The sequence below is a fragment of the Clytia hemisphaerica genome, unplaced genomic scaffold, assembly GCF_902728285.1.
Source record: "Clytia hemisphaerica strain Z4C2 unplaced genomic scaffold, Clytia hemisphaerica genome assembly, whole genome shotgun sequence".
Taxonomy (NCBI): domain Eukaryota; kingdom Metazoa; phylum Cnidaria; class Hydrozoa; order Leptothecata; family Clytiidae; genus Clytia; species Clytia hemisphaerica.
Window position 1 is genome coordinate 519,551 of NW_027103734.1, and position 27,894 is coordinate 547,444.

At 35.6% G+C, this 27,894-nt stretch overlaps 2 protein-coding genes across 4 annotated transcripts in view; both read right to left on the reverse strand.

The window, feature by feature from the left end:
• Positions 1 to 1,971: 1,971 nt before the first annotated feature.
• LOC136805011 (collagen alpha-1(XV) chain-like) lies at positions 1,972 to 4,609 on the reverse strand. Its single transcript, XM_067061540.1, has 6 exons — positions 4,517 to 4,609; positions 4,148 to 4,261; positions 3,817 to 3,882; positions 3,405 to 3,602; positions 2,344 to 2,462; positions 1,972 to 2,170 (listed from the first exon to the last, which is right to left on the reverse strand). Exons 1-6 carry the CDS (start codon positions 4,607 to 4,609, stop codon positions 1,972 to 1,974), a joined length of 789 nt encoding a protein of 262 aa, XP_066917641.1.
• The window catches only part of LOC136805033 (collagen alpha-1(XV) chain-like), a 32,611-nt gene continuing 9,271 nt past the window's right edge, over positions 4,555 to 27,894 (reverse strand). Inside the window, exons 1-18 of one of the 3 annotated variants that reach the window (XM_067061569.1) lie at positions 26,551 to 26,769; positions 12,335 to 12,778; positions 11,996 to 12,114; positions 11,377 to 11,457; positions 10,120 to 11,259; positions 9,131 to 9,211; positions 8,875 to 8,892; positions 8,631 to 8,702; positions 8,201 to 8,254; positions 7,968 to 8,015; positions 7,718 to 7,760; positions 7,201 to 7,307; positions 6,608 to 6,625; positions 6,247 to 6,363; positions 5,894 to 5,947; positions 5,559 to 5,658; positions 4,939 to 5,057; positions 4,555 to 4,645 (exon numbers count right to left, since the gene is read on the reverse strand). In XM_067061569.1, coding sequence (XP_066917670.1) covers positions 4,987 to 5,057; positions 5,559 to 5,658; positions 5,894 to 5,947; positions 6,247 to 6,363; positions 6,608 to 6,625; positions 7,201 to 7,307; positions 7,718 to 7,760; positions 7,968 to 8,015; positions 8,201 to 8,254; positions 8,631 to 8,702; positions 8,875 to 8,892; positions 9,131 to 9,211; positions 10,120 to 11,259; positions 11,377 to 11,457; positions 11,996 to 12,114; positions 12,335 to 12,778; positions 26,551 to 26,695 — 2,712 coding nt within the window. In that variant the 5' untranslated portion in view covers positions 26,696 to 26,769 and the 3' untranslated portion in view covers positions 4,555 to 4,645; positions 4,939 to 4,986. Of the gene's footprint in view, positions 4,646 to 4,938; positions 5,058 to 5,558; positions 5,659 to 5,893; positions 5,948 to 6,246; positions 6,364 to 6,607; positions 6,626 to 7,200; positions 7,308 to 7,717; positions 7,761 to 7,967; positions 8,016 to 8,200; positions 8,255 to 8,630; positions 8,703 to 8,874; positions 8,893 to 9,130; positions 9,212 to 10,119; positions 11,260 to 11,376; positions 11,458 to 11,995; positions 12,115 to 12,334; positions 12,779 to 14,505; positions 14,872 to 26,550; positions 26,770 to 27,894 lie in introns of those variants that run through there. The other 2 variants (XM_067061568.1, XM_067061567.1) reach the window with 2 other exon arrangements.

A 27,894-nucleotide genomic window follows, 5' to 3' on the forward strand; every position in this document is an offset into this window, starting at 1 on the left:
GAATCAAATAGACGTGGAAGTGAAACTTTGACAACTTTGGATAATTAAAGACACTTATTTGCTATTTTAGAACTTTTATAAGAACATGATAAGAAGAAATTCAAAGACTGAGTAATGTATTAGAAAAGTAACGTGAGATATGTTATTCAGAATCTTATATCAAGTATAAAGCTTCAATATTTCAGATAAATAAAGAGATAGGAATTCACGGGGATATCTTATACTTCTATGCTCACTCCTTTTATGCTAGGTCTAAATCAGTTAAGTTTTTTCCATATGCAGTGTCGAGTTTTGATCCTGAATGCTCAGCACACAGAAAGATCTGAATGTGAATTCATCTATTTGGCATCATGATATGAAAGATTTATCTAAAATGTAAAAGTGCTTTTTGGCGTTTTGGTCCATTCAAAATTCAAAAGGGTCATTAATTTTTCACTCCTTTTAGCTTGTGATCTTGACTATTATATAGCATCAGAGATGATTAAGATAGAGTGCTTGAGGGTCGTATGTGCTTATATAAATGATTTACTTCCACAAACTAAAGCAATTAAGTTTCTTGCTTCTTGCTTAATTCTATAGATTCTATATCGGCAAGATAATGACTTGTGACGTCATCGCATCATTAATGTCTATCCGAATCTATTCAGAAAGAACATTAACCAACTCAATGTGATTGAAATATAAGTTAACTTTCTATTTTTTACTCCTGGAAAAGACGCTGTCAGCAGAACGGATAGCCCACAAGTGGGTAAACGATAAGGGAAACCAGTGTATTAAGTTTTGGCATTTTTTATTGTAACCACTCCTATACAAATAATTTTGGGGATAAAATATTTCCCATAATTGACAATAATTATAATGTTTAAGATGGCCGCCTGTAACCATGCTCGCAAGCCTTGAAGGGAGGGAGGGAGGTAAAAAAAATTTTCTGTCTTCACTGTAAGTAAGACGAGCTTCTTTGCGAATGGTGCTCGAAGTCATAGCTCTAAACCACCTATAGATTCTACCGAAAGGAGCAAATGCGACGGGCGGACGGCCGACTGAAGCCACTCTAGCTAGATGTGAAAGGGCGTTTCGAGATAAAGAGTAACGGTTGAAAGCATTGTTAGCTGTAGAGATGAGAAAACTTCGCGTTAAGGATACATCGAGTTTTAGAGGTTCGAGTTAAAGAGACTCTACTATATGACAAAATCCATGTGTCCTTTTTTATAACAGTTTTTTAAATCTAGCCCTAGAGTGATTTATAGCAGTTCGAGCACGCCGTGAATACCACAGTCATTTTTTCGAAGCATTGAAATGGCCATGTTGCTGATGTTGTAAAGTAAATCCTGATATTACATGGTTAAACTTTGAGAATGTCTTTCGAGTTAGAGTGTAGAATATTTTTTTACAGATTTTAGCTCCCGAAGGAACTGAACGAATAAGAACTAAATAAGAATTTCTAGATTTCTAAATTTCTTTCTTACTTTTTTTGAAAATAATTTTTTTATTTCCAAAAACTATTTTATTTTGAAAAAAATAATTAAATATGTACACAAGGAGAAAATAAAATATAAATAACAAAAAGTCTAATCCATAGATTCTCTTTGGTAGCTCCGTCCTGGAAATTTTTCAGATTTTGGACTCAAACTAGTTCTCGATTGGTTCTGAATTTTTCTAACCACCAAAAATTAGGCCAAAGACAATGATAAAATTATTTAGAATAAAATTTTCAACAAAAGCTCTATCTGATATAAAACTATCTAAAAAAATATTGCTTATCATAAATTATCATTTCGTAGTCTAGTGATGTGTAAGACCCAAATTTTTACCACTATCTTATTCAAGGTCACGTTTTATACATTAAAGACAGGTATATATAGAATTTCATCGACCACGCCTTTCTCTCATACCACGGTGTTTTTCATCATTGAAATTCCCAACTAGATTCCCTTTAAAGAGAATTGATGTCATCTAACCTGAGACTTGACCTCATCTTACTTGTAAGCACAAGACGATGAGTTTTTGGTCGCAGCGAACATCTAACTCATTCAATGCAGGAGTGTAGGTAAGAATGGAAGATGCGGTGGCCTTATGGAAAGGTTGCTCAGAACGCCAGTTGCGGCAATTCATTTTCGTTGAGTGGAGTTTTCCGTTAGCGTGTGAACCGTGCCAAAATTTCTTCACCGGCCTAAAAAATAAGTTAAAATAGAAGTGTGATACAGTGGTGCATTTCGAATTCGTTGATTTTAATGATGTTCGTGTTTCTATGATTTTTAAATTGTTTTCTTTTTTTGGAGCTTTCATTCATTAGAAACTATTTACTATATTTTTCACAAAAGAGAAACAGCATCAGAATCTTACCATGAAGGATCTTGGCGAACATCTTTTTGGTCGAAAGAATAGATTGGGATGTTTGGATTAAATGCAGTGTAATTATCACTCTTGTAGATATCTTCCGCGCGTGCGAAAATCTGCTCACCCTGTAAGATAATAAGTAAAAAGACTTCATAAATTTCCTTTTAAACTTCAAATAATTTGAATATCTCCCTGGTCTGAAAGTCGGTTTCCTAGCCAGGTAAATATTCAATTGAAATTGGAAGTTTAAAGCAAGAATGGACAACAATGAAAGAAAAAAACTAAAGTGCATAATAAGATCTCATCTGAAAGAGATTGACTGATTACAGAGAGCGAAAGTATTCTAAAGAAGAGTGTATATTACATATACAGGCAGGGATAACTTCAAATTAGCCTATCATCTCGGAATGTCAGCTAATTAGCCTAGAATAAGCAAATTAGCCCATTTCATATAGGCTAATTAGCTCATAATGAAGAAAAATTTGATTTTTGAGCCAAATACTAATAGTCGCATTCTATAAATTCTCAGATTAATCTCTAATCACTCAATTAATGTATATTCCAAATATTATCCCTTAATCAGCTCCAGAATAGGAGATATTTAATTTTTTCTAACTGCGCATGCGCGGGCATGCGCAGTATAAAAACTTCGACATTTTTCGCGGAAAATATTATATTTTTTTTTGCACACGGTACTAAGATCAGAAAATTAGCCTATTATTAGTTATTTAGCCCATCAACTAGCTTTTTTAAAATACATCTTTTCTGGGAGCTGAACACAAAAGATTTTTAAGTGGAGAAGATTCTTTGAAACATATAAGATTTGTTTTTAATGAAAAAAAGATGCGACTATTAGTATTTGGCTCAAAAATCAAATTTTTCTTCATTATGAGCTAATTAGCCTATATGAAATAGGCTAATTTGCTTATTCTAGGCTAATTAGCTGATATTCCGAGATGATAGGCTAATTTGAAGTTATCCCTGCCTGATATAGTGCTTCCACATGATAATCAAGAAGATAATAAATCTATATGTGGAACTATTATCATTTATTCATTGGTACATACCCTGGTATTAGCGACTGGTTTTTTACGACTTCGGAATGGAATCATATTTGCGATATCATTATAATTATCTGAGATCAAGGTGTGGAATTTCAATCCGAAATATCCAGCTGCTTTGGCTTGTGTTGAACACATTTTATCAATCTTTGCTAAACCTCCCATTCGTCCAGAATAAGGCTCGTTCAAAGCGATTAACATCAACTGAAAAGGGAAGATTTTTAAAGTAATTTTTAATTTAGATGCGTGGGTTTAACAGTGGTTGATGCAAGTGGAAAGATTGGAAATTTCTATCGAAAAGATAGTTCGAAAGGAAGGCAGGGTCAAACATCAATCAACGACAAGGACAATACAAGCCGCCTGTAGTGATATGTTTTGATATTCAAAAAAAGAAATTTTTTTGCAAAAGTTAACTTACGTAAGGTCTTTTTGCCATTATCCCAGGCTGTGGAACAATCAAGGTTTCTTTGATCAACTTCTTATCCTATGATGATACAAGACGAAAATTTACAATCCAGTGAAACTCTATAGTCCAATTGGAGAAACTTTATTCGAAATTTCTATGAATTTGGTCTACGATGCAATTTTTAGTTTAGGGCCTCCTTAGTATTTTATGTGGCAAAACTTTAATTAAAAAATCGATTTCTTTGAATCATGTTTACAATTGATTGATTGATTTCTACTGTCGTGACTCAATACGAATAAAAGTAGCAAAAGAAATTGCCAAGGAAAGAAGAGCCACCACTTACAACATCAGTGGGTTCGGTGATTTGTTTCTTGGTCAATTCGATCACGGTTGGACCTGATGCAATCTCGTTGCTATCCGTGGTCAGTTTGCCAAGAAGACCTGATTTCGATTCGGTCTATGGTGATAGAAATGGGATAAAATTACAAGTAAAGTTTTAAGTTTTACATTTACTTAAGGTTGAAAAAGATATTTGAGGGTTTAGATCTCAAAAAATGCATGGCTTACATGGCTCACAGGTATTATGGAAATATTCAAGCTTGTATAAAGTGTATAAGAATCTAAAGGGCAGACTTGGGATAAAATAAATGAGATAAGTCTCACAAAAAACTGGTGAGAATGAATATATCTCAATCAAAACCAAAGAACTTACGGGGATGCTGATCCAACCTTTGAGAGATTTGATGAACAAATTATTTGTACTGATAACAAATGCAAGAGAACCAACGCCGAACATATCTTCCATTATATCCAAATCTTGATCCGTTAATATCACATTCGCCTACAGAAAACAACAATTTGTCATTGTAATTATATTAAAAAGAATAGGAGTTGGGAAAAACTTTGATAGTGCTTCTGAAATCAGCGTTTTAACGAATTTGGGTATCGTTCTGTCTACCTAGATGCATCGATTAAGAGGATATATCCGACATCGCTTATCGGATAAAAAGCTCTAATAGCCATTTACAAATTATAACGACGTTATCGGGAGCAATTTTGAAAATAGTTTTCAATACAACGGGAAGCGAATATTTTATTTAGAAAGTATATTTTTGATGACATATTTCTACTTACTTTACTTCCTGTAGAAACTCCAGCTTCTCCTTTGGGTCCTCGCGGCCCTCAAACACCAGGAAGACCACGTGGCCCTTGATCACCTGGAGGTCCTTGATCGCCCTTCAATTTTCGAATTTCTGTGATAAATACAAAAACCTCAATTACAAGCTAGTAAGTTAATCTGTTCAGGAGGAAGGTAGTGGGAAGGGAAAACCTGCAGGCACGCAACGTTGTCTCAACATCCGTCTAACGTTATACGGAAAAACATTGAAATAACGTTGTGTGCTAGCTGGGAATCTGCACTCGCTAAAACTCTGAAGGTCGGGAAATTTTCAATATGTGGAAGGTTTGGATTACGGAATTTTGCAAGACTGCGTCAGGGATTTTGCAGCGGGAGTCTTCGACCCCAGCCGATGTTTTCGGGGATTAACGGGTCTAACCTAAATATTTTCAGCCTTACGCACAAGGGTGGCTGAACCTGACTGGGAATGCAGTACATCAAAGGCCGACTATCATTCCTCTCCGATGGGAAATTGGCCCGCTCCTTTTAGAGCTTTAGCGTGGGCGGCCGCCAATCCGCCAATCCACCATCGGAATTTATCAGAACCCCTCTAAGTATTGGAGAAAAATAAACTTACGTCTTTCTGCCAAACCAATAACCTCTTGAGCAACTTCTGATATTTTCAGACTGTCCCCTTTTTCACCTTTTGGTCCAACTTCACCGATTCCTTGTTCACCCTAATCAGGAAATGGAGTTTGCTAATCAATAACGTGAAAAATGATGTTTGTTTTAAGACAATTATAGTGTTTTAGATAAGGCCCAAATTATTATGTAGGCCTTAAATATTAATTGAAATCGCGTGTGAAATGGCTTCTTCTAGACAGCTGCATGCGTGGTATTAAGATTAGTGATTTTAAATTGCTTGAAAGCAAATCCTCCTTTGTCATAAACGAGTAAGATATATTTCTCTACCTTTTCTCCTCTAGCACCTCTTTCACCTTTTTCCCCTTGGATACCTTGTATTCCCTGAAGAAAATGAAGAAATATATATATATCCACATATTGAAGGAAAAACCCAACGATTCAGGTAGGTGGTAAGTATCTAAAGTAGCCTGCATCGACCAAAACACCCATGGGCGATTTTAACTTTTTGAGAAATACTTTCTTGAACTTCTAAAGTGATAATGTTGCCGGACCTTCACTTGGGCGAGAGTTAACCTCACTAAGTTGGCTATAGTGGTTATAACCCAAACCAAAGGCTCTATTCGCGAACTCTTGATAAAAATGATAATAGACAAACTAAACAGAGATTCTATATAACTTACCTGTTCTCCTTGAGGTCCTTGTTTTCCTTCCTCGCCTTTCAATCCCATAATGCCTTGCTCTCCCTTGGCTCCTTTCAATGTTCCAACAAATTCCATCGCATCTTCCTCAAATTGTAGCTAAATGAAATATAAATGTTTCGAAAATCAAATCGTTTCTATAAAATATTCTTTTGAGAGGGTTGATTAATTTATTTTTTGCAAATGCAGCTTTTCCCATAAATCTTTCCCAAAATGGCCTACCCTGGTAAACAACCAATAGCTTGGCTGATTTGATAAAAAGTACACATGGGACTTAGTCAATATCTTAAACTCAAAATAACGATTTAAAATAAAATTGAACAGTAAAATCTTTTGAACTTACAAACTTGCTGTTGATAAGCTGAAAAATAAAAGACCCAATAGTTAAAAACTGGTTAAACAAAAAATGATTACGAAAATTTCAACCAAAGGAAAATGAGAACATTTGCTGAGCAAAACCTAAAGCATTGATGAGCTGTTGCTCAGTGGTTTGAATCATTTTCTTAGATTTAAATAACATACTTAAAGACATTTCTTTTGATATGGAAAGGTGGCTTGCCTTTATGCTGGCAAAGCAGAAAAAACAAAAGGATTTCTCAAAATTGTTCGAGCGGCGCTGAGAGGGAAGAAATTTTTTCTTATACTTTTGTTTGAAAATACTGAGTAAGCAAATGTAAGGAAATACGTCAATACACCTTTTCGACTGTAGTCGCGCGGTCAGGCGCGTGCTACTTTATTATTTGATTTATCACCCTAAACTCGATCCAATCCTTTTTTTTACACTTTTTTCTATTGTCTTTAGGTGCAAAAAAAGACTGGGACGGTTTTAGGGTGGTAAAACGGAAAAAAATGCCCGCGCGGCAATTAGCAGCTACGGTCGAAAAGGTGTATTGATGAAAATAAGTTCTTATTCTACGGTAAACACATTATTCTCACCTTTTCAGGGACAACTCCAGTTTCACCTTTCGGACCTCGAGGACCAGGCAATCCAATCTTACCACGTGACCCCTTGTTTCCAGTCTCTCCTTTCAAAGTGTGCAATTCTTTAAAAAAAAGAAAATTGAGAGTTTCATTCTGAGGACCAAGGGCAATGCACATGACAACAGAACGAGAAAAAAATAGACTGTTGCCTTTTAGGTGAATTCGTGCTGAACTATTTAAACCTTTTCAACTTGATTTATTTTTTTACTTTGATTCAATAGACCTTATCGGAGTTTTTGATTTTTCTAAAAAAGCGATGCATTGTGGGATTGTTTCGAGTGTATTACAATAGAAATCTCTTAGGAATTCCTCGAGGGAATTCTATTGTAATACACTCGAAACAATCCCACAATGCATCGCTTTTTTAGAAAAATCAAAAACTCCGATAAGGTCTATTGCCAAGGAATGAGATTAGGTAAATGCAGTGAATTAACTTATATTACAGGTGGAATTTCTTGTGAAAAGGACTCACTTTCTTCGGTATCTCGAACAACTTCATTGACAACGTCCGACAACTGAAATAAAGATATAATATTTTTGATTCGAAAAAAATAATCGTGGATTTGTACAATTGTTGAATCTTTAGGAATCTTGAGGAGAGGCCAGGTGGTTTGTGTCTAAAATATCGGTTTGATCAAGCCATCCGATAAACCGTGGTCCAGACCGAACTACGCAATAACAATTCAACTTGACATGAAAGTTTTTATTGGTATTGCACTTACATTAATACCCTTGCCTTTTTCACCTTTCAGTCCAACTCCCATTTCACCCTGTAAGGTAAAAAGAAACGAGTCAGGCTAGACTCTCTAATTGGTGGGTATCAGAATGAAAGTGGGACTATCATTGATTTTGATTTAAAATAGAGCTACACAGCAAATTATAAGACATAAATATTGTTATTTAATCCGAGGGTGTTATCAGATAGCTTTCGCTTAAGTTGAATGAGTGGTATTACCTTTGCTCCTTTGACACCATCAAAACCTTGCTTTCCTCGTACTCCTGGTATGCCCTGTAACGTGGTAAGAAATAAATGTTTTGATGGAAGGAAAAATGAAAAATGTTGTGTAAGTAATAGAAGCCCAATGTCTTCAGAGTACGAAGTGACGATTCTACGATGAAAGTAAAACATTATATCTTTTACGTTTATAACTTGCATTTACTGATCCAATATGCCATTTCACGGTCCTAATGAATCATGGTTAATCAGGACTGATCGCGAAGTCAAAACGGCTTCCCGTTGGTAAATGCGACAACTTCCAAAACTTTAAACTAACAAAAATTCGTTATCAGAGCACGGTAGTCCTGATTACCCATAATTCCTTTCGACCGTGATATGACCTATGAAAATATGAGAAAAAACTTTCCTTGAATAAATCGTTTCTTACCAAATCTCCTTTTTCACCACGTTTCAATTTGATTTCATTTAACATTTTCTCGGTGTCTCTTTCAAAGCGAGTCTGTGGAAAAGAAATGTATGTTTTTAGACAGCAACAGGATCTCTCAAAGAAATATTGCAAAGGTTAAACAACGATTTTATGTGGGCAATACAGTACTGCAGCTGAAAAAATCTTATCTTATCGCTAGGTATATTAATATCAAATATGTAGAAATTAATTTGAAAAATCTTACCATTTTTTCGTTGATAATCTAAAAAAAAAAAATCAAAAATATTTTTAATTCAATTTTATTAAGTTTGCATTTAGGTCGAATAGTAAACCTAAATGTCCCATTCGGTAGATCTAGTCTCCAATCCCGGACCCATTTCACGTGACAGCAAATCTAATTAGCTAATAAAAAACAGTTTTCGACAACATTCAATAAAATGGGTAAAGTTTGGTGGTCCAAAAATCAAGATGATGGAATTTCAATTGGTTTACAAACTTACCTTCTGGGCAATTAATTCAAAGTCTTGATTGGTAGATTCTTTTTCTTTGGTGCAATTACATTCCTCTTTCTTCGCCTCCATCTAAAGAAAAAAGTATTGATAAATGGTGATAAATGAAAAGTGGGAATGTATTGTCATCGTTTCCAAACAATCAATCGTATTCTCGGGTGCTTAAAGGTTTTGTTTTACATAAGTGTTTCCGTTTCATATCAGACACATATTTCATATTAGGACAGTGTCTTGCTATTGTTATATTATGCTGATATAAGCAAATAACTGTTTTTCCTTTCCTCTTTCTGACCAATCTTGCGCCACAATCGTGTCAATCCAATGTGAAAAAGCTTGCGAATTAAAATTGATGAGTAAGCAAACGATATCACTCTTATATTTAAAAACAAAACCTTTAAATTCCAGTTGCCAATTGTAATAACAATAGCAGGCTGTAGCAAGCAAAAAGTAGCCACAAGAGTTAGCAGTCAAATCTTTGCTTGAAAAAGATTGAAAGGAGTCATTGCATCGACGTCAAAAGAACTCAATGTATTGACATTTTTCTGCCAACTTTAATTCACAATTATAGACTAGGCAAGGGCAAAAAGTTGGCCGTGCAAACCACAGAAAAGTTTTTTTTCAGTTTCATACTAGGAGAAATAAGACGCCCATCTTAAGTGGTAGTGGATCCTAATGGCTTGAATAGATTAATCATTTTAAAAGTGTTTGAAACCATCAGTATTTTGGTATCTTCCTCAAGATCTTTATCAACCATACTCATAAAACTTTCCCATGGTAAGGACGGTATTGTGTCTTTGATGAGTTTTTTAACGGCCAAAAATGTTAGTCTGAAGACCTCTGAAAAACATTACCACGATCTTTGTTATATTGTGAACTGAGTTGAGTTTACTTTTTTGTTCGTTATCATAACCCTTATATATTCTAATATCTGTAAGAACAGAAACTTTTTTGGTTAGCAGATCAGCAAAAACATTAGCTACCTTTTCAATAACACGGTCAACGATCTCGTCCAGCGAGTCACCAAACCGTCTGTCATTCGTTCCAGTCTCGGTTCCATTCCCCTGATTCACATCAGTTGTATTTACACTACTCCTTGTCGTCGTCAAATTATTTTTCACTTTCAGCATAATCAGTGTATTATCAATTTCCTTAATTTCGTCTAATAGTTCTAAGCGTGCTTGCTCTAATTTAAAAATTTCTTTGGCTGCCATTTGCTCTTCAACGGAAGTTGGGGCAGATGGTTTTGGTGAAGGGAGATCATTTGTTTTATCTCCTAGTTCATTTAAAGCCGACTTAATCCTCTCTAGCTCTTTCTTGATTTCGTTGCGTAAGTCTTTAACAGTCGCAGGTGTACTGGAAATAAAAGGCTCGTCAGTAGATTTAGGATATAAAGTAAGAACTTTGGAGAAATCAGGGTCAGCTGTGTATGGGGTGGGTGTTGGCATTTCAAAAGTTGAAGTTCTTCGTTTTGTACTTTCGATCGTGTCTCGTGTAGTGTATTCTGTTGTTACAAAAGTCTCTGTTGTAGGCTGGGTCGTTGATGTAGTAAGCATAATGGTCGTTGTTGTGGGGGTGGTTGTTGTTGTAGTTTGTGTGATTGTTGTTGTGGTAGGGGTGGTCGTTGTTGTTGTAGTAGGGGTAGTCGTAGTAGGGGTAGTCGTTGTTGTACTAGGGGTGGTCGTTGTCGTGGTAGGGTTGGTAGTTGTTGTTGTAGTAGGGGTAGTCGTTGTTGTGGTAGGGGTGGTCGTTGTTGTAGTAGGGGTGGTCGTTGTCGTGGTAGGGTTGGTAGTTGTTGTTGTAGTAGGGGTGGTCGTCGTCGTTGTAGGAGTGGTCGTTGTTGTAGTAGGAGTGGTCGTTGTTGTAGTAGAGGTGGTCGTTGTTGCAGTAGTAGGAGTGGTCGTTGTCGTGGTAGGGGTGGTCGTTGTCGTAGTGGGAGTGGTCGTTGTCGTAGTAGGGGTGGTCGTTGTTGTAGTAGTAGGAATGGTCGTTGTCGTGGTAGGGGTGGTCATTGTCGTAGTGGGAGTGGTCGTTGTCGTAGTAGGGGTGGTCGTTGTTGTAGTTGTGGTAGTCGGAAGAGAAGTGGTCGTTGTGTTAAATTGTCCCCTTTCCTCTTTAGCAACCTTAAGACAAAAAATAGACGATTGCAAGGATGAAAACAAAAACTTCACAGCTGGATAATCGTCAAGGGAAATGTTTCAAAAGGTAGACAAGCCTTGCACAATGAAAAGCATAAATACCTCAGTTTTTCGGGAATCCACGTGACATTTGGGAATAGCATCACGGTAATCTTTGAACATGGTCAGATCATAAATTGCACCCTGAAGCAAAAGGAAATATGAATAGCGAATGATAGTAGCAGAATGTTCTGAACAAAAGGAAATATGAATAGCGAATGATAGTAGTAGAATGTTCTGATAGTCACCAACCCTATAGTAAAACCGAGGAAAGACGAAAGATAGTTTGTGCTCAAAATCGATGTTTCCAGTCCAGTCTTCAGCTAAAAAATACTAAAATACTCGAATCTTTCTTTAATTCGAAGGAAATTCTTGGTCACTTGAAGATCGAATTAGAGAGAGAGTCAACAGTCAGTAACTTGATGTACAAAACTGTTTGTCCAATACAGAAGGACGATAGTATCCACGTTAAGGGATTCATCCAACATTGATTCTAGGGGAGGTAGGCTCGAATTGAGAGTGAAGTTGAGTTATTTGTCACGAGTTATAATATCATCGGTTATTCTTCCCAGCTGGCACACAGCGTTGTTTCAACGTTCAACTAACGTTATATGGACGTTGTGAACGTTAGATGAACATTGAAAAGACGTTGTGTGCCAGCTGGGTTGGAGACAGGACTCACATAGAGAGCAGGTTTCTTTATATACCATCCAGCATTGCCAAGAAAGATGGGTGAATTGGAACGTACATCTAAAGCTTTTCTTTCATGTTTGAAAACTTTCCTCAAAACGCGATCACATCCTAAAAGTAAAGAGGAATATGATGGCTTGAATCTTGGTTTCACTTCAATCATTATCATTTCAATCTCCAAGAAATGAAAGTCGAAGTCAAAGATGGAAAAACACAAAAGTAGAAAGTCTACGATGCTCTAAAATCTCAAAAGATTTTTCTTCACTTTAAATAGACTGCCAAATAAAAAGTTTTAAGGTTTCTTGTTAGCATGAAAAGCATGAAATTATACCGGAGAAGTAAAGGGTGACTTCTTGGTCTACCACAGTTATACTGAAAACATTCCAACGTCGATCCATTCGTGGTACTAAGAAGCTTGCTACCAAGTTCCGTTCTTCTTCTGTTCCACTCTTACTCCGGTAAATAAATTCGATCTTATGTTTATTGTTTGACGCTTGTAGAACGTTCAGAGCAAGGATACTTTTCGAATGATCGTACTCTAAGACACTGAAAAGTACTCCACCGTAGATTGATTGTAAGAAAAGAGAGATTTTGATTCCGAAATTCCAGAAAAAAGGGATCGGGAGTAGGTCCCTGGCCCATCTTCCGACGTAACTGTTTGGTGTGAATTCGACAGCTGGGCGGCCAAAACGACCAAAGGGTCCGGTGACCGCGCGTACGTCAGGCGGGAAGGGCGATCCAACGGCGGCCAAAAGATTGATATCTTCATTCGCATCTGTAAAATGGAGAGAGGAGATGAAAATGAAGATCAAAGTTCGCATTCCGTAGGAGAAAGCTTATTTGTTCATGCGAGGGCTTCTCAAAATTGTTCCATTAAATCAGTTCTTGTTATTACCACTCCTTACAAGTATTGCCTTTTCTCAGCTTTTCCCTCTCTCTCCTTCAAATCTGCAATCCCACCAAATGATATAAAAGTACACGAAATTTAAAGGATAAAACACATATAAATCAATCAACCCGAACACCAAAATTTCATTATGGGAGAGTATAGAAATATAGGTGAAAGAAAGTTTATTTTATCGCGGTTTTGAAATTCATTTAACACAAGCCACACGTCATAAGGTGGCAAAGGGTCTCAGGTATTCTATTTTTGTGCGAGTTTATGTTTAAAAAGTCTGCTCAAAATTACAACACATAAACGATAAATTGACTCTCAAAAACTCGAGCGGGAATATGGAGAATTTATTGATCTGTTGGAATTACATAGACATTCGAATTTTTAAATTAATTGAAAAGAATCAATAGACGATATCGGCTTCACATAAAAACTCAGATTTTACCCCCAAGAATTTCCCACAATGCTTTGTGCGAGAAAAAATCATTGTGGGCAATTTTCGGAGGTCAAATCTGAGTTTTCACGTTAAGCCAATGTCGTCTATTAAAAAAATATTTATAATGATTCCCTCTTCACGAGGGGAAAATGAGCTGCCAGCCTTTGTCAAAGTTGTAGAAAAATTCGAATAATGGAAGTTCAAATCTCGAAAATGGGGGCGATACAGAGAATGTATTTTGCTTTTTGTATATTTTTGAATTTTCATCATTCGCATCAACCGTGTTGGATATTAGAAGATAAAGCCCTTCCCTGTCATATCGTAACTTTTCTTTTCAAACCAATGTAGGTTGTTATATTCAACAATAGTTACATAAAGATTAAAGTTAAACAAGATATTTTCAAGGGAATCTAAATTCGTCTACGAATTTAAAAAGTCACGGTGGTTGAATCTCAAATAACAATATTCCAGAATTCGTACTCAAATGTAATCACAGAAGCCCATCAGACCGCAGACAGAGTAATGGAATGTATATCGCCCGTTTTAACAAACATCAGGTCAAAGTTATAACTTTTTCACGATATATCAACACTCCCATGGGAGGAGCTGAGAAACCAAAAACGGTCAAACTCCAAATAAAAATTCTCCCACCCTTAAAAAATATTTTTACAATAGCTGTCGTGATATAAAGAATGACTTCACGTCTAGAAATTGATAGAAAGATTTCTTTTTGGAGAGCAAACTCATGATAATTTTCGCCAATAGTCAAATAGAAAAATGCGAGCATGTATGTAAAATGCCTTTTGCCTTTAAAAATGGCAGAGGCAGATAAATTGACTGAGGACGACTGTTTCAGTGCTTTTACCATCCACAAACGTACAGGTCAAAAAGTGCGAGTTGCTCCAAGTGTTGCAGCCGTTCCTACATTCGCAAAAGCGTAGATACTTAACTTCATATCAAAACCCCTAAATAAGTCAAAGAGAAATCGAACTAATCCAATGCCAAGAGCCATTTGTACTAATTTTTGTTTTGTTGATGGACGAAGTAAAACCTTTCATTAATGTTTCTGAATCATAAAAAGTGAACTAATGGTCCGAGTACGAGTTTGGAATTTAACGTTAAAGAAAGTAAGCAGGTCCCTAGAGCCCAGTTCCCAGATAGTTAAACTTACCATGAAGCCAATTCTGAAAATATTTATCCCAAAGCGTATCCAGATTAGTTTGGTTGATTTGTTCAAAACTTGGCGGCGGAGGGCCAATCAAATTCGGTATATTTTGACACGTGACTAGAGTTGATATAAGCGATAGCACTACGCTAAATTCCAAACCAGTAAGCCTGTTCATAATGTGATATTTTGGTGCAGAAGCTATGTAAAAGTGTTTTGAACGGTTATGCTAGTCACGTGTTTTCTGTTTGATGGTTTCTACTGTTTCTTAATCTTTTCCGCATAATTTCAGCAGATTTTCATAAGATTTCTAATTTGTTCTTTACTTTTTATATTACATTTCACCGAATGTGTATATGTGTGTATCTACCTGTAATGTAAGAGGAATAGTATGGAAGAATCGTAAAATTATAATACATAATATTCATAAATACATGATTATGTTATACAGTTATTGATTTTTCCAAAAAGAAGGAAAATTAGACTAGTAAACTAGTCGTTGAAAACAGAGCCATATACAAAAAACTCAAGCTCCAAATAAAAAGAATCGAAGAGGTGAGGTTGCGTGTCTTTTCTGAATTTCAACGACTAGAAGCTTCTTCCCTCAAAAAACGTTGTTTAATTTTACAACCTTTTTTAGGTTTTTGAGAATCCATTCAACTTTTTTGACTAAATGATATTTCATAGTAACATTGAACATGGGAACATATAAATAAATGAGCATTTCCAAAAACGCAATAAACAGAAAGAAAAATAAATGCAATCCCGCACGGATGAGACATACAGAAATCTGTATGTCTATCCTTACGATTTTAGGTGAAGAAAAAAAGGCCTCGGAAGTAGCTTCTAGTCGGTTATTTTCCTTTACTCTCAAGCGCGCTGAATATTAAATTAGTGTTTACATTATTTGATTGACAGTTTTATTATAACGTTATAAGTAATAACCGACTTGTTTACTAGTCTAAAGGAAAATATGATATTTAGTATGTCAGTCTAACTGTCATCATCAAACGAGCTTTATTGCACCCTTCTTTCATCAACTAGCTATATACAGTAGAAATATAAAATTCATTTATTAGCTGCCAGAATAGGTACTTACAAGCTCAGAACAAGTAGAATCAATGACTTTACAGGCGCAAGCTGCTACACGATTACGTATAACGGCATTCGAACGACACTAGGAAAGCGATGATATAAACTCAAGCCGGTAGCATTCAATAAGGTATAGCAAAATTCAAAGGATTCAAAGCAGCGTGTTTTTCATACAAACGCTAGATTGGAAGTAACATTTACCCCTCAAGTTCATGAAATGTAAGATGCAAAAACAATGATGAAAGTACAATCAGTCATCCAGAAGCGGCGAAAATTTAAAGGAGTCACTTTAGCTTGAAACTCAATGGTCGTATCTAGCCAAACTCTTAAGATAAAATACTGTATAAGTCTTTAAAATCCAAACCAACACCTCCCAAGTAAACACTCTTTGTCATAGATGTTCAGCACGAGACTGCATCATCCTCAGAGTTGTGTACAGAACTGATGACCATACCATAAGGTGTATTTCCCTTCAATTCAATACATCTTAGCCACCTTTATCAGTATCCCTCTATCAATAATTAAGATCACAAAACAACTTCATTAAAAATTAAACGAATTAATTTGTAACTCATCAGATGTTGTGATGGAGTATTGATCAGGCATTTCGCGGCTTAAAATTTTCTTTTAGACGGAAATCATTTCGGTGCCCCTTAGATCCATATCTGATCCGATTATTGATTGCTACATTTAAAATCCAGACATCTACTAAAATGTTTTACACGAAAACGTAGTGCATGAAAAACTTCAAAATGCTATCTTTCACCGAATGTTTACCGAGAATGATGAAGTTTAGCCATCTAACGGTTAATACGTATTGTGTATTATATTTCAACTTTTTAAATTTTTATTCAAATCGATTTTCTGGGCACAAGTCGAGTCTCTAAAATACATGACTCAAATGATAAGCAAAACTCTCTGTGAATAAGCTATATAGACTCCAGTGCTACAACTCAATAAAGAACCTTTTCCAGTAGTTTTTCCGAAGGAGCAAACCTTCCATTAGCAAACCTTTAAGTTAAGTTGAAATCTTTTCCTGATCAAAATAATCTCAAGAAAAAAAGTTGTCATTCGAAAAAATATTATAGTTCCTTTATCTCGTTATTAAACCATGACAGAAATTTTATGTTTATTTTTACCCGCTGTTCTGAACGGGATTCACGGACACTATAACGACCGTGAACTCTCGAATATTTCCGCTTTTTCAATATTTGTTTTAGAACATCACACAAAATATACACACAAGATAAAACTTTTACAACTTTATAAATCTTGAAATCAAACAGGGAAATACTTCACATAATTTTTGAGCGCCTACTAAACTCCTGGGAATCTAAGCTCCAATTTAGTCCGAAAGTTTAAAGGGGATCTACTCTCGATGAAATAAAGAAATAGCCCTGGTTGCAATATAGAGTGATTTAGTAGTTAATTGATTAAAAAGACTTATGGAGAGATTGCAGCTATGGACTGTCGAGTTGCAGAAGCACCTTTTGATAAATAACGAGATTAATTGCGTACCCTCGAGTCTGACAAGTAATCTCATTATTAATTTAGCGAGGTCACGTCTACTATATCGAGAAATCTGCAGATAATTAAAACATGCTACTGGTGTCCAGGACTTTATCTGCTGATCCGATCAAGCTGATTTTCCTGTTCTCAAGGAGACATGATACATACATAAATCACATTCCTCTTAGAATCATTGTAAAGATGATCAGTGGAAGATACGGAAATTATTCAGTCAAAATGCTATCATTCTCAATCTAGATCGAAATCCATCAAAAGCTGTCAAATCAATCTACATAATACGTCAATGTAGGTATGAAAAACTCTTTGTGAATGCGATATATGTCAGTTCGCTCAGTTAAAAAGCATTCAACTCTATCATGAATATTTTTACAAGATGGTCATGCAATTTCGCAATAATTTGATCAACTATCAAACATCATATTCACTATCGACCAATCGAATGGCAGCTTGCAAAAACCTCCTTCCAAGACCTTTCTCAGTTTATCCCCTTAGGCGAGGTCAGATAAGAAGCAGCGCAAAAAAGCATCGTTTGATTTGAATATTCATTTATCTTACGAAAGAATAATTTTCTTTGATCCAAACACTTAAAAAAATATCAGGATATCTTTGAACCACAATCATATTTTCATTTATAGATTGAGTATCCTAAAACTCTGGTCAACCTTGGATACGTATAAAACATATAAATATCTTTAACTGCCATTGAATGTTGAAATAACATCATCAGTGAAGAAAACTCAATGAAAATTTATAACGGTTAAAATAAGTCAAAATTTTGAAGCACTTTAATAAGATTGGGCCAATTTTGAGACTCCCTCCAGCGCCAAAGATAGTCGAGAGTGTTAGGACTAAATTAGAGTTTTGCAAAGCGAAACCCACCCAAATTTCAGTGAGCTACACGATCAATATTGACAGAAAGCAAACGAGATATATTTACCAAACCAAACACGATAATCTACGCCATAGCAAGAATTTTGGGCATGTCTCAATCCCTCAAATCCTAGATAAATATGTACACGTTTATTTTATAAGGACAAACTAAATAAGAACATAAGGCTTCGATGGCCAAAATGTTAAGAACATGTTAAGAACATTTTAAGGCTTCGCGGGCTCAAAAACACCCGACTTCTTAAGAAAATGGACGAAAATACTCAAAAAATGGCGAAAATAAGAACATGTTACGAACATTTTTAGGCTTAAAATTCAAAAAGTTAACAACATCCGAAGGCTTCAAAAATTTTGGATGTTCTTATAAAAAAAACGTGTATCTGAAAGTCAATATGATGAAGAAAAAATATCTGACAAAAAAAATCCACTCATTTACCTCCCTTTTAAGATAACTAGCCTATAGATTGCCAAGAGATGTAGTTGGTCCTGAAAAATGAGATAGGGAAGGCTAATGTAATCTTTAGTTTGACAAAACACATCTTTTTTGTTAAATATTTGCAAATATTGGGATATGACTTCTCGCTGATATCTAAACATAGATGTAGACGAATAGATGTTTCGTGCCGCCAAAAATAACAAAAATTACAGCGGAAAATCAGTTTCGCAAAATTCGTCATCTAGACCATTTGTAAGGCTCACATACATCTGTTGTTCCCCATAGACCATTTTACGGTTGAAATGAATCATGGGTAATCAAGAGGCATTGCACCCCCAGCGATGTCTCTGATCGCACATGAAAATGATCCCCTATCACACCATTACGCCCAATCAAGGCCCAATCAAGCCATCACGCAAACCGCAATGACAAAAATTAAAGAACTCGAAATTCGAGAATTCAAATTCATTTCATTTGAATGACCCGCAAAGTTAAAGCTAATGTATCCAGGAATTACTACAAAGAAAGTAGTTGACCTGTATGACATCTTCTAAAAGTTCCAAGCAGCATAACTTTCACCAGAAGACACAAGATTCACACCAATGGCTATTGCATCTTACAATATACAAAGATGTCACCCGTACGAGAACTTAGAACTCTACTAAACGCTGCAACGACTTTTTATCGTAATTACTTTACCTTCACTTTAACTATTATGTTGTGACAGACATAGACTTAGACTAGAGACAGAAATATCAATGAAATTCTTCATAAGCTACTAATAAGATTTTAAATCCCTTTTAAACCTTATGAACTCCCTTCTGATAAAGCTTAACACGAGGATTGTCACATACCTAATACAACATACAAGAAAAAAATGCTTTTCTACAGAGACTGACTCCCGGAAGCAGAGAATGATTTCATAGGGTACCAAAATATAATGTTTATTTTATCAGCGTGATAGAGGCTCCTTGTGGTTTTGTAAGAGGAGATTCAAATTTCATTCCTGCTCAAAAATATCTAAGTCTTTGTTAACAACTATCGAAGGGCTTCCCAAAAGGCTTCATTTGAAGTACAGTGGAATCTCTTACTCGAAACTCTATAAATCGAACAAGTTTTCAGGTCCCTTCACAAAACCTTTGTAAACCAGTCTCCATAATTCGAACTCTCAATCATTCGATAAAAAATGGGGTTTCACATGCAAGTTGAAGGTGTAGAACCTCCACTGTGTAAGCTATTGCCGTAATACTAAAACTACTCAGATATAGAGTGGGCTACATACAACAACCCTTAAAAGTTGTCTCGACACTATGCATTCAAACTCTGAGTTTCACATTATAACACTTTCAAAAATTGTAAATCATTCACAAGGCAAGACTCGACGACGCGCTAAGCAGTTGATAAAACATCTAAGTAGTTGTAGAAAGCTTTAGCACTACATAAATCAAAACAAAATTCACGAATTAAAGAAATGCGAGCAAGCAGAAAAGAAATTATTAAAGAGGCAGCTGAATATTCTACTCTTAACAAAGTCACGATGACATAACACGTCAAAATCGAATACACACGGAAAAGAGCGATGTCTCTGTCGAACTTCTCGTTCTTTCGGCCTTTTTTCGTACAAAGTAAGATAACCTGTTGTAAGGTACAACAAAGGAGCGTTTCCCTGGACTCACTTACTAAACAGAAAAGACAGAAAAACTAAAGTTGAAAAGCCCAATAGAACGAGTGGAAATACGTTTAGAAGTAGAAGAATCAGGAAATGCTCTATATACGGACCAAAAGTACAGCTATGGCCATAATATTTGGAATTTCCCTGCAAAATTTTAAAAACCGCAAGACAGGAAAGTAGACTTTTTACTCTGAGTTTTAACATGAAACTCAAGACTTGAGGATCCAAAAGCTTGTGAATAGCCCGACTAGTCACTATACCCCTCCCAAATCGAAATATCTGATTAGATAAAGTAGAATGCCTGAAAATGTCATTCTCGCCCGAACTTTGAATTCTGCAAAACCAGAATGGATACCAGAATTTATGGTAAATAACCACCAATGAGAAACAACTATGAGCTAAGTATAATCATCAAAAACAAAATGACACTGCTGATGATTTTGATGATGAAAAATTCATCACAAACTGATAAGATGATGACGATCACTCCTTTAATGATGGACAGTCTGTTAAAATAATCATGATGTTAAAAACTAAAATAGTTTTACTGTCTGGCTGTCTATGTCATATATATAACACTTGTCTGAGATCGGATAAATTATTGAGAAGGGATTTTTATCAGGAGTTTGAATTCTCATTCTGATGATGAAAAGATAGATAAAGATTTGAGCTGACGTCAGTATTTGAGTGAACATCTGCTTATGGATTCACCAAACTTCTTAATGATAGATTGGTTGGAATATATAAATTCGTAAATATGTAAATTCGAGGAAGTTCCTGTCAGTCATTTTAAAACTGTGAACCTTAGTTCATCAAAAAAATTGCCCTGACACGGTAGATCATTCAAGCCAGTAGGGTAACGAAAGTGTTAAACAACAATAGAGATATATATTTTCTTGCATGGTTGAGATTTTTATTGTTTGAAGCTCCATATGAATCTCAGTATTTTTCCAAGTTAGGATTTGAGCAACTTAATTTCAATTGGGTAAGATTTCAAAGGCATATTTCTTAGCTGGGACGAGATTCCCAGAGGGTAGGGGGTTCCATCTGCTCTGTGTTACAGGATCCCAACGGTTCTGTGATATGGTGTTCCACCGGCTCTGTGATACGGGGCCCCACCGGCTCTGTGAAACGGGGGTCCCACCAGCTATGTGAAACGGGGGTCCCATCGACTCTGTGATATGGGGGTTCAACCAGCTCTGTGATCCTGGGGTTTATCAACATATATTCTCGATTCCTTATCGAAAGACAAAGTAACTAAAAAAGTTGAATATTCATTAACAATTCAACCGAGGATTGATAAAACTCTGTCATTCTCATATGGTCATATAAAGTGGTAACATTTCTTGGTTGAACAACCAGCTATTGCAAGTACACCGTAAAAGATACGGGCCGTAAAATACCAGCAAAATATCCTGCAACACAGCCAACAGTATTACTAACCTGATCCCGAGGAAGCATACAAACAAATTAATTAGACACGAAATGTAATAGGTATTAGCGAATAACGTTTGCTTCAGATCTAAAGGAATAACATGAAATAACATTTAAGCATTTAATACACTTCTTTTGAAATAAAAATCCATTAATCTCCTCAGGTAAGTTAATTAATTAACGCATCTATCGATTCGAACGAAGATAAATATACAGGCGAAAGAATTTCAGTAACTTGGCTGAATCGGTCATCCTTTATAACGAAAGTGTATGCTATTAACCATGTTTTATTCCATAAAATCCTTTATTTTGAAGTCGAATGACATAGGCTGCATTTTCTTTAAGACCGACTGGATAATGTTTGAAATAGGTTTTGTCCGATTAAAAGTGAAAAAGCTGAACATTTTTAAGCGTTCTACAACAAATCATAGAACTAGGTATAGTACTAGAAAGTCTGCGACAAGATATACGCTTTTCCACAAAAACTCCGAGACCATCTTAAAAAACAAGCTTCAATAGTCAAATTCATGACCTTATCATGAGTAATAAAGTTGACAAGAGTCATAGAGATTTAAGATAGGATTTGATAAGAAAATTCTAAATCCGTAAAAATCACTTAAAATATCCCACAAATTAGAGAGTAAACAAACATTTTAATAGATTAATCATCAGATTTCCTCATGCTCTTTCTATCAATCAAATAATAACTTCAATGTCAAACCTTAAGACTTAAATTGACCAATTTTCTTGTAGACATAAGACTATCGAACCCAGTCCATATTACCAGATTGTACAATCATACAAATCCGTAAATCTTAGGAAAATTAAACAACTTTTTTCTTCCAGTGAAATCTCACTATACAGAGCCCTAACAACAGAAAAGCCTTTCTTTGCTAACGCCATATTGTACAACCCCCTGTGTAAAAGTAAAAATGGCAACCTTTTTCTGAAAGTTTACGCAATAAATAAAAATTCTACAAAATCGTTTGCTGAAAATAATCATAAATTAAATATTGACTTCAAGGAAAATGAAAGCAACTCCCCAAGAAATCAGCCAGCAATTAAGCTCCAATTAGCTGAGTATCTACGGGCAATATACTATCGTGAAACTATGTGATATACAAAAGAAATCCTGCATCATATCAACACAAAAATCATAGCAGCACAGCGCAAAACAAATGACATGTCAACAAAAAATTTCTGTCATTCTGACTTTCCCTTGTTTAAGGGTTTGTTTACATTTTCAACCAAATACCACGCTAAAAATAACAAATCATCTCGATGACTAAAAATGACCGTAACAATGTCTCCTTTGTTCATCCATTCGAAACATGACATCATCGCTCTAATCTCATCTTAAACAAAAATGTTTGTTAAGCGACCCGAAAAATGACTTATGATCGCTTTCAATTTTTCGGAATTCAACTATATAGAAAGTGAACCGTGCACCCAGATGTACGTAGAGGGTCACTTTTTCAGCCCTGGATTGTTCCAAATGAAATTCAAAAAGCAACTGAGAGGCTTCTCCAGAAAACCACCCCTGTTTTTCCATCAATGACCGTCATTTCACGGTCGATGCGAATTCTTGGGGAGGAGTGGTAGTCAGGACTGCTTGTCCAGGCCGGAACAATCGTAAAAGTGGAGAGGCTGAAGGCTCAAAATGATATGAAATTTGCTAGGAATTTGAAAAAAAATCTCATTTTCTCAAAACTGGCTGAAGTTTCCCCAGTCTCCCCGCTTCCGCAGGGTCTGTTGTCCCTCTAATAACGAATTATTTTTGCTCAAAAAATCTATATCAACAGGAAACCGACAAGAAAGCGATGTCCAAATTACTAATTACGCATTACATGGATATTGAAATTGTTCTCTTTTACTCTGCAATCTGCAATCACTCCAGCAAGTAATTATTGCATGAGCCAAGCAATATATTCAAATCTTCAGCGTCCTAAGACAACGGTTATTCCCAGTTAATGCGTCTCAGCCTGTCGAGTTCATAGAATCTAATGACTAAGACCACGTTCACACGCTATGTTCCATTTCGCTCCTAAACGATACGGTTCCGAAACACTGTGTGAACGTAAAAATTGGAAACGTCAAAAAAGAAGACGTTACAAAGCAAAACAGATGGAAACGGTTTTGTTTTGTTTCGTTTTCTTTCTCCGAAACGTTCCGAAATGAGTATGAACACTTCCTATCCGTAATAAATACCAAACCGGGGCGATACGAAACCGTAACGCCTGAACATGGTCTAATAAGATAACACTTAGGATTCAAGCCATTCCACTCAAAGTAATGACTTCATCCGCAAATAGCGACAGCTATCAAAGAAATATCAGCTTAATTAATCTGACGAGTGTCACTGTGTCCGCCCCTCCACAACACGCCGGTAATCCCATCTGGTAGAGCTAAACGAGGCATTTTATGCAAGTATGAAATAAGGCGTTCTATTTAGAACATTTCACAGCTTAAGAGAAAATCTATGCAATTTAAAAGCTTTAATTCATTATTAGTACTTTTGTGAAGTGGTTTCGTTTAAAGTTTTAATGACTTTAAGGACCTCCTTCTCGACAGCGGGTGTTTGGGAGATAATTTGATTGAAATTATTGGTTCAATTGTGACCAAAGTGTTTGAGTTTGTCCTCATGGTTAAGGTTTACCACTTCATCTAAAAGAGCAAGACACCATGATGCTGAGATGTTTTTCAAGTGTTGACGCATCACGCCTTAAGATCTTTGGGAAAGTCAAAAAATCTCCTGAAATATTCATTCATAACTCGAAAAAAATCCATGTCCTTTCTGGGTGCTTAAGTCGTGAGGGCGGTAGTAAACAATAAACCCACTCCACCCCCAACGCAACACTTTAAGAGAGTCATCAGTCTTTTTGAAGGTCTATTCCATTCCCAAAAGAATAGAATACACACTTTCTGAAACAAAACATGGGAGATGAGAGTTAATTCTTAGACACCTACTCAGGTTAAAGCGGTTAGGTTGATTTCACGTAAAGGGGACTTGCGAAAAAGTCAGGAGAAATCAGTGACGAGACTAAAGGTGCCCAAAAATTTTAAGTAAAGTGTTTTTTTAAGGGACGGCCAAAAGATTTGTTGACTGATACACTTGTATAGACACTGGGACCTTCTTTATTCAGGATTGATGTCTGAAAAAGCATACAGATGATGAATCAAATGAAAAAATAGTCAAGACAAAGAATGAGTGAAAAGGGCTTTTTTAGTACCATATTTCTGTCGCTCCTAAAAATTCCATCATTGTCCTGTGACTTTGGCACTGCACAAAAACTTGGTAAATATAGAGAGCCCCTGTTATGTTCTAACTGCTCAAACTAAGCTACAAATCCGGTGCAATCCCAAGAAATCTGATATTGGCGACTTTCCTTGAAATTCTACAACTTTAAGAACAACCATCACAATCTATCCAAGACCTAGACTCGCAAAAATAAACTTTTTCTCAAGACGTCTAATTTCTTATGTTTAAATATTATTTTATGTTTGATATAACAAGGATCATCGTCTTGTTTACTGCTTTTCTATAAAAGAAGCCTGCATTCTGAGCATACCAAATGATAAAATATATTTAAGGCACCATGCAGGGTCTTCATTACCTTTAGGAAGTTTGTCAACTAAGCAATTTACAACAGAACCCCTCAGATTGAAGCCTTTTAAAAGTATGCAAATGCAGGATCTTTAAAATTGTATATGGGGTGATCTAAGATAACAAACTTAAACTTTAAATACAAGCAATCAACATTCATGATTTTATTATATAGACTAGAAAAATACACTAATCTCCAGCAGCTACAAAGCGTGCAAGAGTGTAAACAAATACTTCTTAAGCCAAAGATTAAACACATTATCGCATCTCATATCTAAACATGGATTACGTTGGATAAACAATTTATAAGAATGATATTTGTTACACCGTCTTCGAGAGGTGGAAAACGAAATCTGTGTTGGACGAGGCTTGAAAAGGCTTGTCGAAAACCCACCAAATGAAGTTCAACAAACTTTCCCTTTTTCCAATCAAATCCAGGGAGTCTGGATGGGGTATACATTCCACTTCAGGTAGGCTGTCGTTATCCTCTGATAGATTTGTACCCTTTATAGACATAATGAGGTTTTGTAGATGACCTCCACTGGATGTCTTTGAGAATGTTAGTAATCTGTGAAAAAAGCCGTACCCTAATTATCTACCTGTACTGGTGACTGGATGACATGGAAACACTTTTGGAAACCAAATTCAACAGAGTAAAATCAATGACAAAAATAGTTGAAAGAGAAACCTTCAACTTCGAGGCTTAACATTTTAACAAGCTTAACACAGGAAGAATAATTTCTATAGATTTCTGAAGACCTTACCACTAACTCAAGTCTTTCCTTGATTGAATATAAATTTTCTTATCGTATTCTTATAAAAAAGTATATCGGGATTAATTCAGCATTAAAATCGGATTATGTGTAAGTAATCCGGTGTTTGCATTGTTCCAACGAACCAAAACTTGTATATTGATCGGATTAAGGTTTGATCGCATTCCTTACATAAACAAACCTTATTATTAGACACCATTGCTTGATTACTAGCCAAATCGGCCCATCAAATAATGTCAACCCCTCAAATCTGATGTCTTAGCCTTATTTATGAACGGTAGTCAAAGCAACTTATAAAACAAATGATAGCAACCCTACTATTGAAATCGCTTGAAGTTTATGTTGATGAAGATTGAAGTCTGTTCTTCGAGGGAAAGAAATGTTTTTAAAATTGCAAACATAATCTACAATACATTTTAAAATGGTACGAAAGCTTTAACATTAAAATCTTAAAACTCTTTGATTGATTGAATGGTGAAAAGCAAAGTTAAGCCTAAAGTAGATTCCAAACTCTAACCTGGCTTTTTGTTACTTTTCTTACATCAATCAAATCTCTTAAATATAAACTTCTGACAGTAATAAGTTTTCAGTTTGGTGATAGGGTGTTGATGATAATACTTACTTAACCTGCGTGGCATGTCCCAAAAATTCCAGTCCCAGCCTGGAGGTAATTCTTCGTTTCTCCTCCAAAATTGAGCATGAGTAAGTTGCAGAGCTACCATCGACCAATAAAACGTACATAGAACCAATTGAGAAATGTGCACCATTTCTATTCCAACACATTGTTGTTTTTGTTGGAGATGTCAAATATGGTCATTACCAGTGAAGAAATTAAAACTTTTTGTGCTAGAGAAATTATTTCTGCATTCTTTATTTTGTGGTAATTTTGTTGGTATGTTGCTTTTACTCTACTCTGAAATTTTGTAAGAAGAATGATATTTAGCGACCAAGCTTTTTGATGATCTGATTTCTTTTCTTTCCTGAAATTAACTCTTGCTTTGACCACAAAATTTAATTAACCTTTTCAAACGCCTAAAGAGGTTATGTATTTGGTCTAAAGTCCATCCCCCGAAAGAACCTACTTAAAGTCAGTGTATTTTGAAAACGTTCCAATTAGATAGATGACTTGGGAAAATCAGGTATTGCAGTCACTGTACCAAAGCAAAATATCTTTAAACTCCAATCTTTGTTGGTAAATTTCTTGATGTATATTTGTTGTACCAGATTTAAAACATTCCCGTCAGATTAGTTTACGAATATACAATGACAAATTTGTGGGAAAAGCCAGTCACATAAGATAATCATGTTAAGAAATTCGGAGGTGTTTCATTGCGGTTAGCATGTCATCAAGTAAATTTAACAAAAAAATTGATTCACTTCTGATTTGATCAAAAATGATTATCTTTTCTGACCATAGATTTATCCGAATTCTGTAAAAAAGATTCAAAGGTCAAATGCTTTGATCCTCCAATGGTGAGATGAAAAAAATTGCTTCGTGATAATTACATTATTATGAAGTGACGCTGGATTTCTAGCTTGCGGAACATTGGGGTCTAATATTAAGGTAATAGTATAATATTTTATGGAAAAGTAACCCTGAGTGAAACGAAATTTGTAATTTCAAGATTAGCTTCAAATTACCCACCTTTATCTTACGTAAGTCTAGTTTAGACGGTCAAATTTCTGCCTTGCCTATTGTATTTGTTAGAGTAAGGAAAGAGTGGGCAGAAAGTTTGCAGTTGAAACTATACTTGAAAATGATTGAATAAGTCATTGCATTGACACCAGAAAAAAGACATTGCATTGACTTTAGAATGCCAATTTTTCTGCAAACTTTAATTCATAATTAGAATAGGCAGGGTGAAAAGTGGACCGGCCAAACCAGGGCTTTCACGGTTTGCGTGGTTTTTTAGACAAAAACTATATTGAAAGTAAAATTTACGGCCAGCTTTATGCCGAAATATAT

Excerpts from the sequence above, each read along its gene's own strand:
- LOC136805011 (XM_067061540.1), bottom strand. The coding sequence starts at position 4,609 with ATGGAAGATATGTTCGGCGTTGGTTCTCTTGCATTTGTTATCAGTACA. Across the intron at positions 2,463-3,404 it reads AACCAGTCGCTAATACCAGG|GGTGAGCAGATTTTCGCACG; the intron begins GTATGTACCAAT and ends ATTATCTTACAG. Across the intron at positions 2,171-2,343 it reads GTTCGCCAAGATCCTTCATG|GCCGGTGAAGAAATTTTGGC; the intron begins GTAAGATTCTGA and ends CTTATTTTTTAG.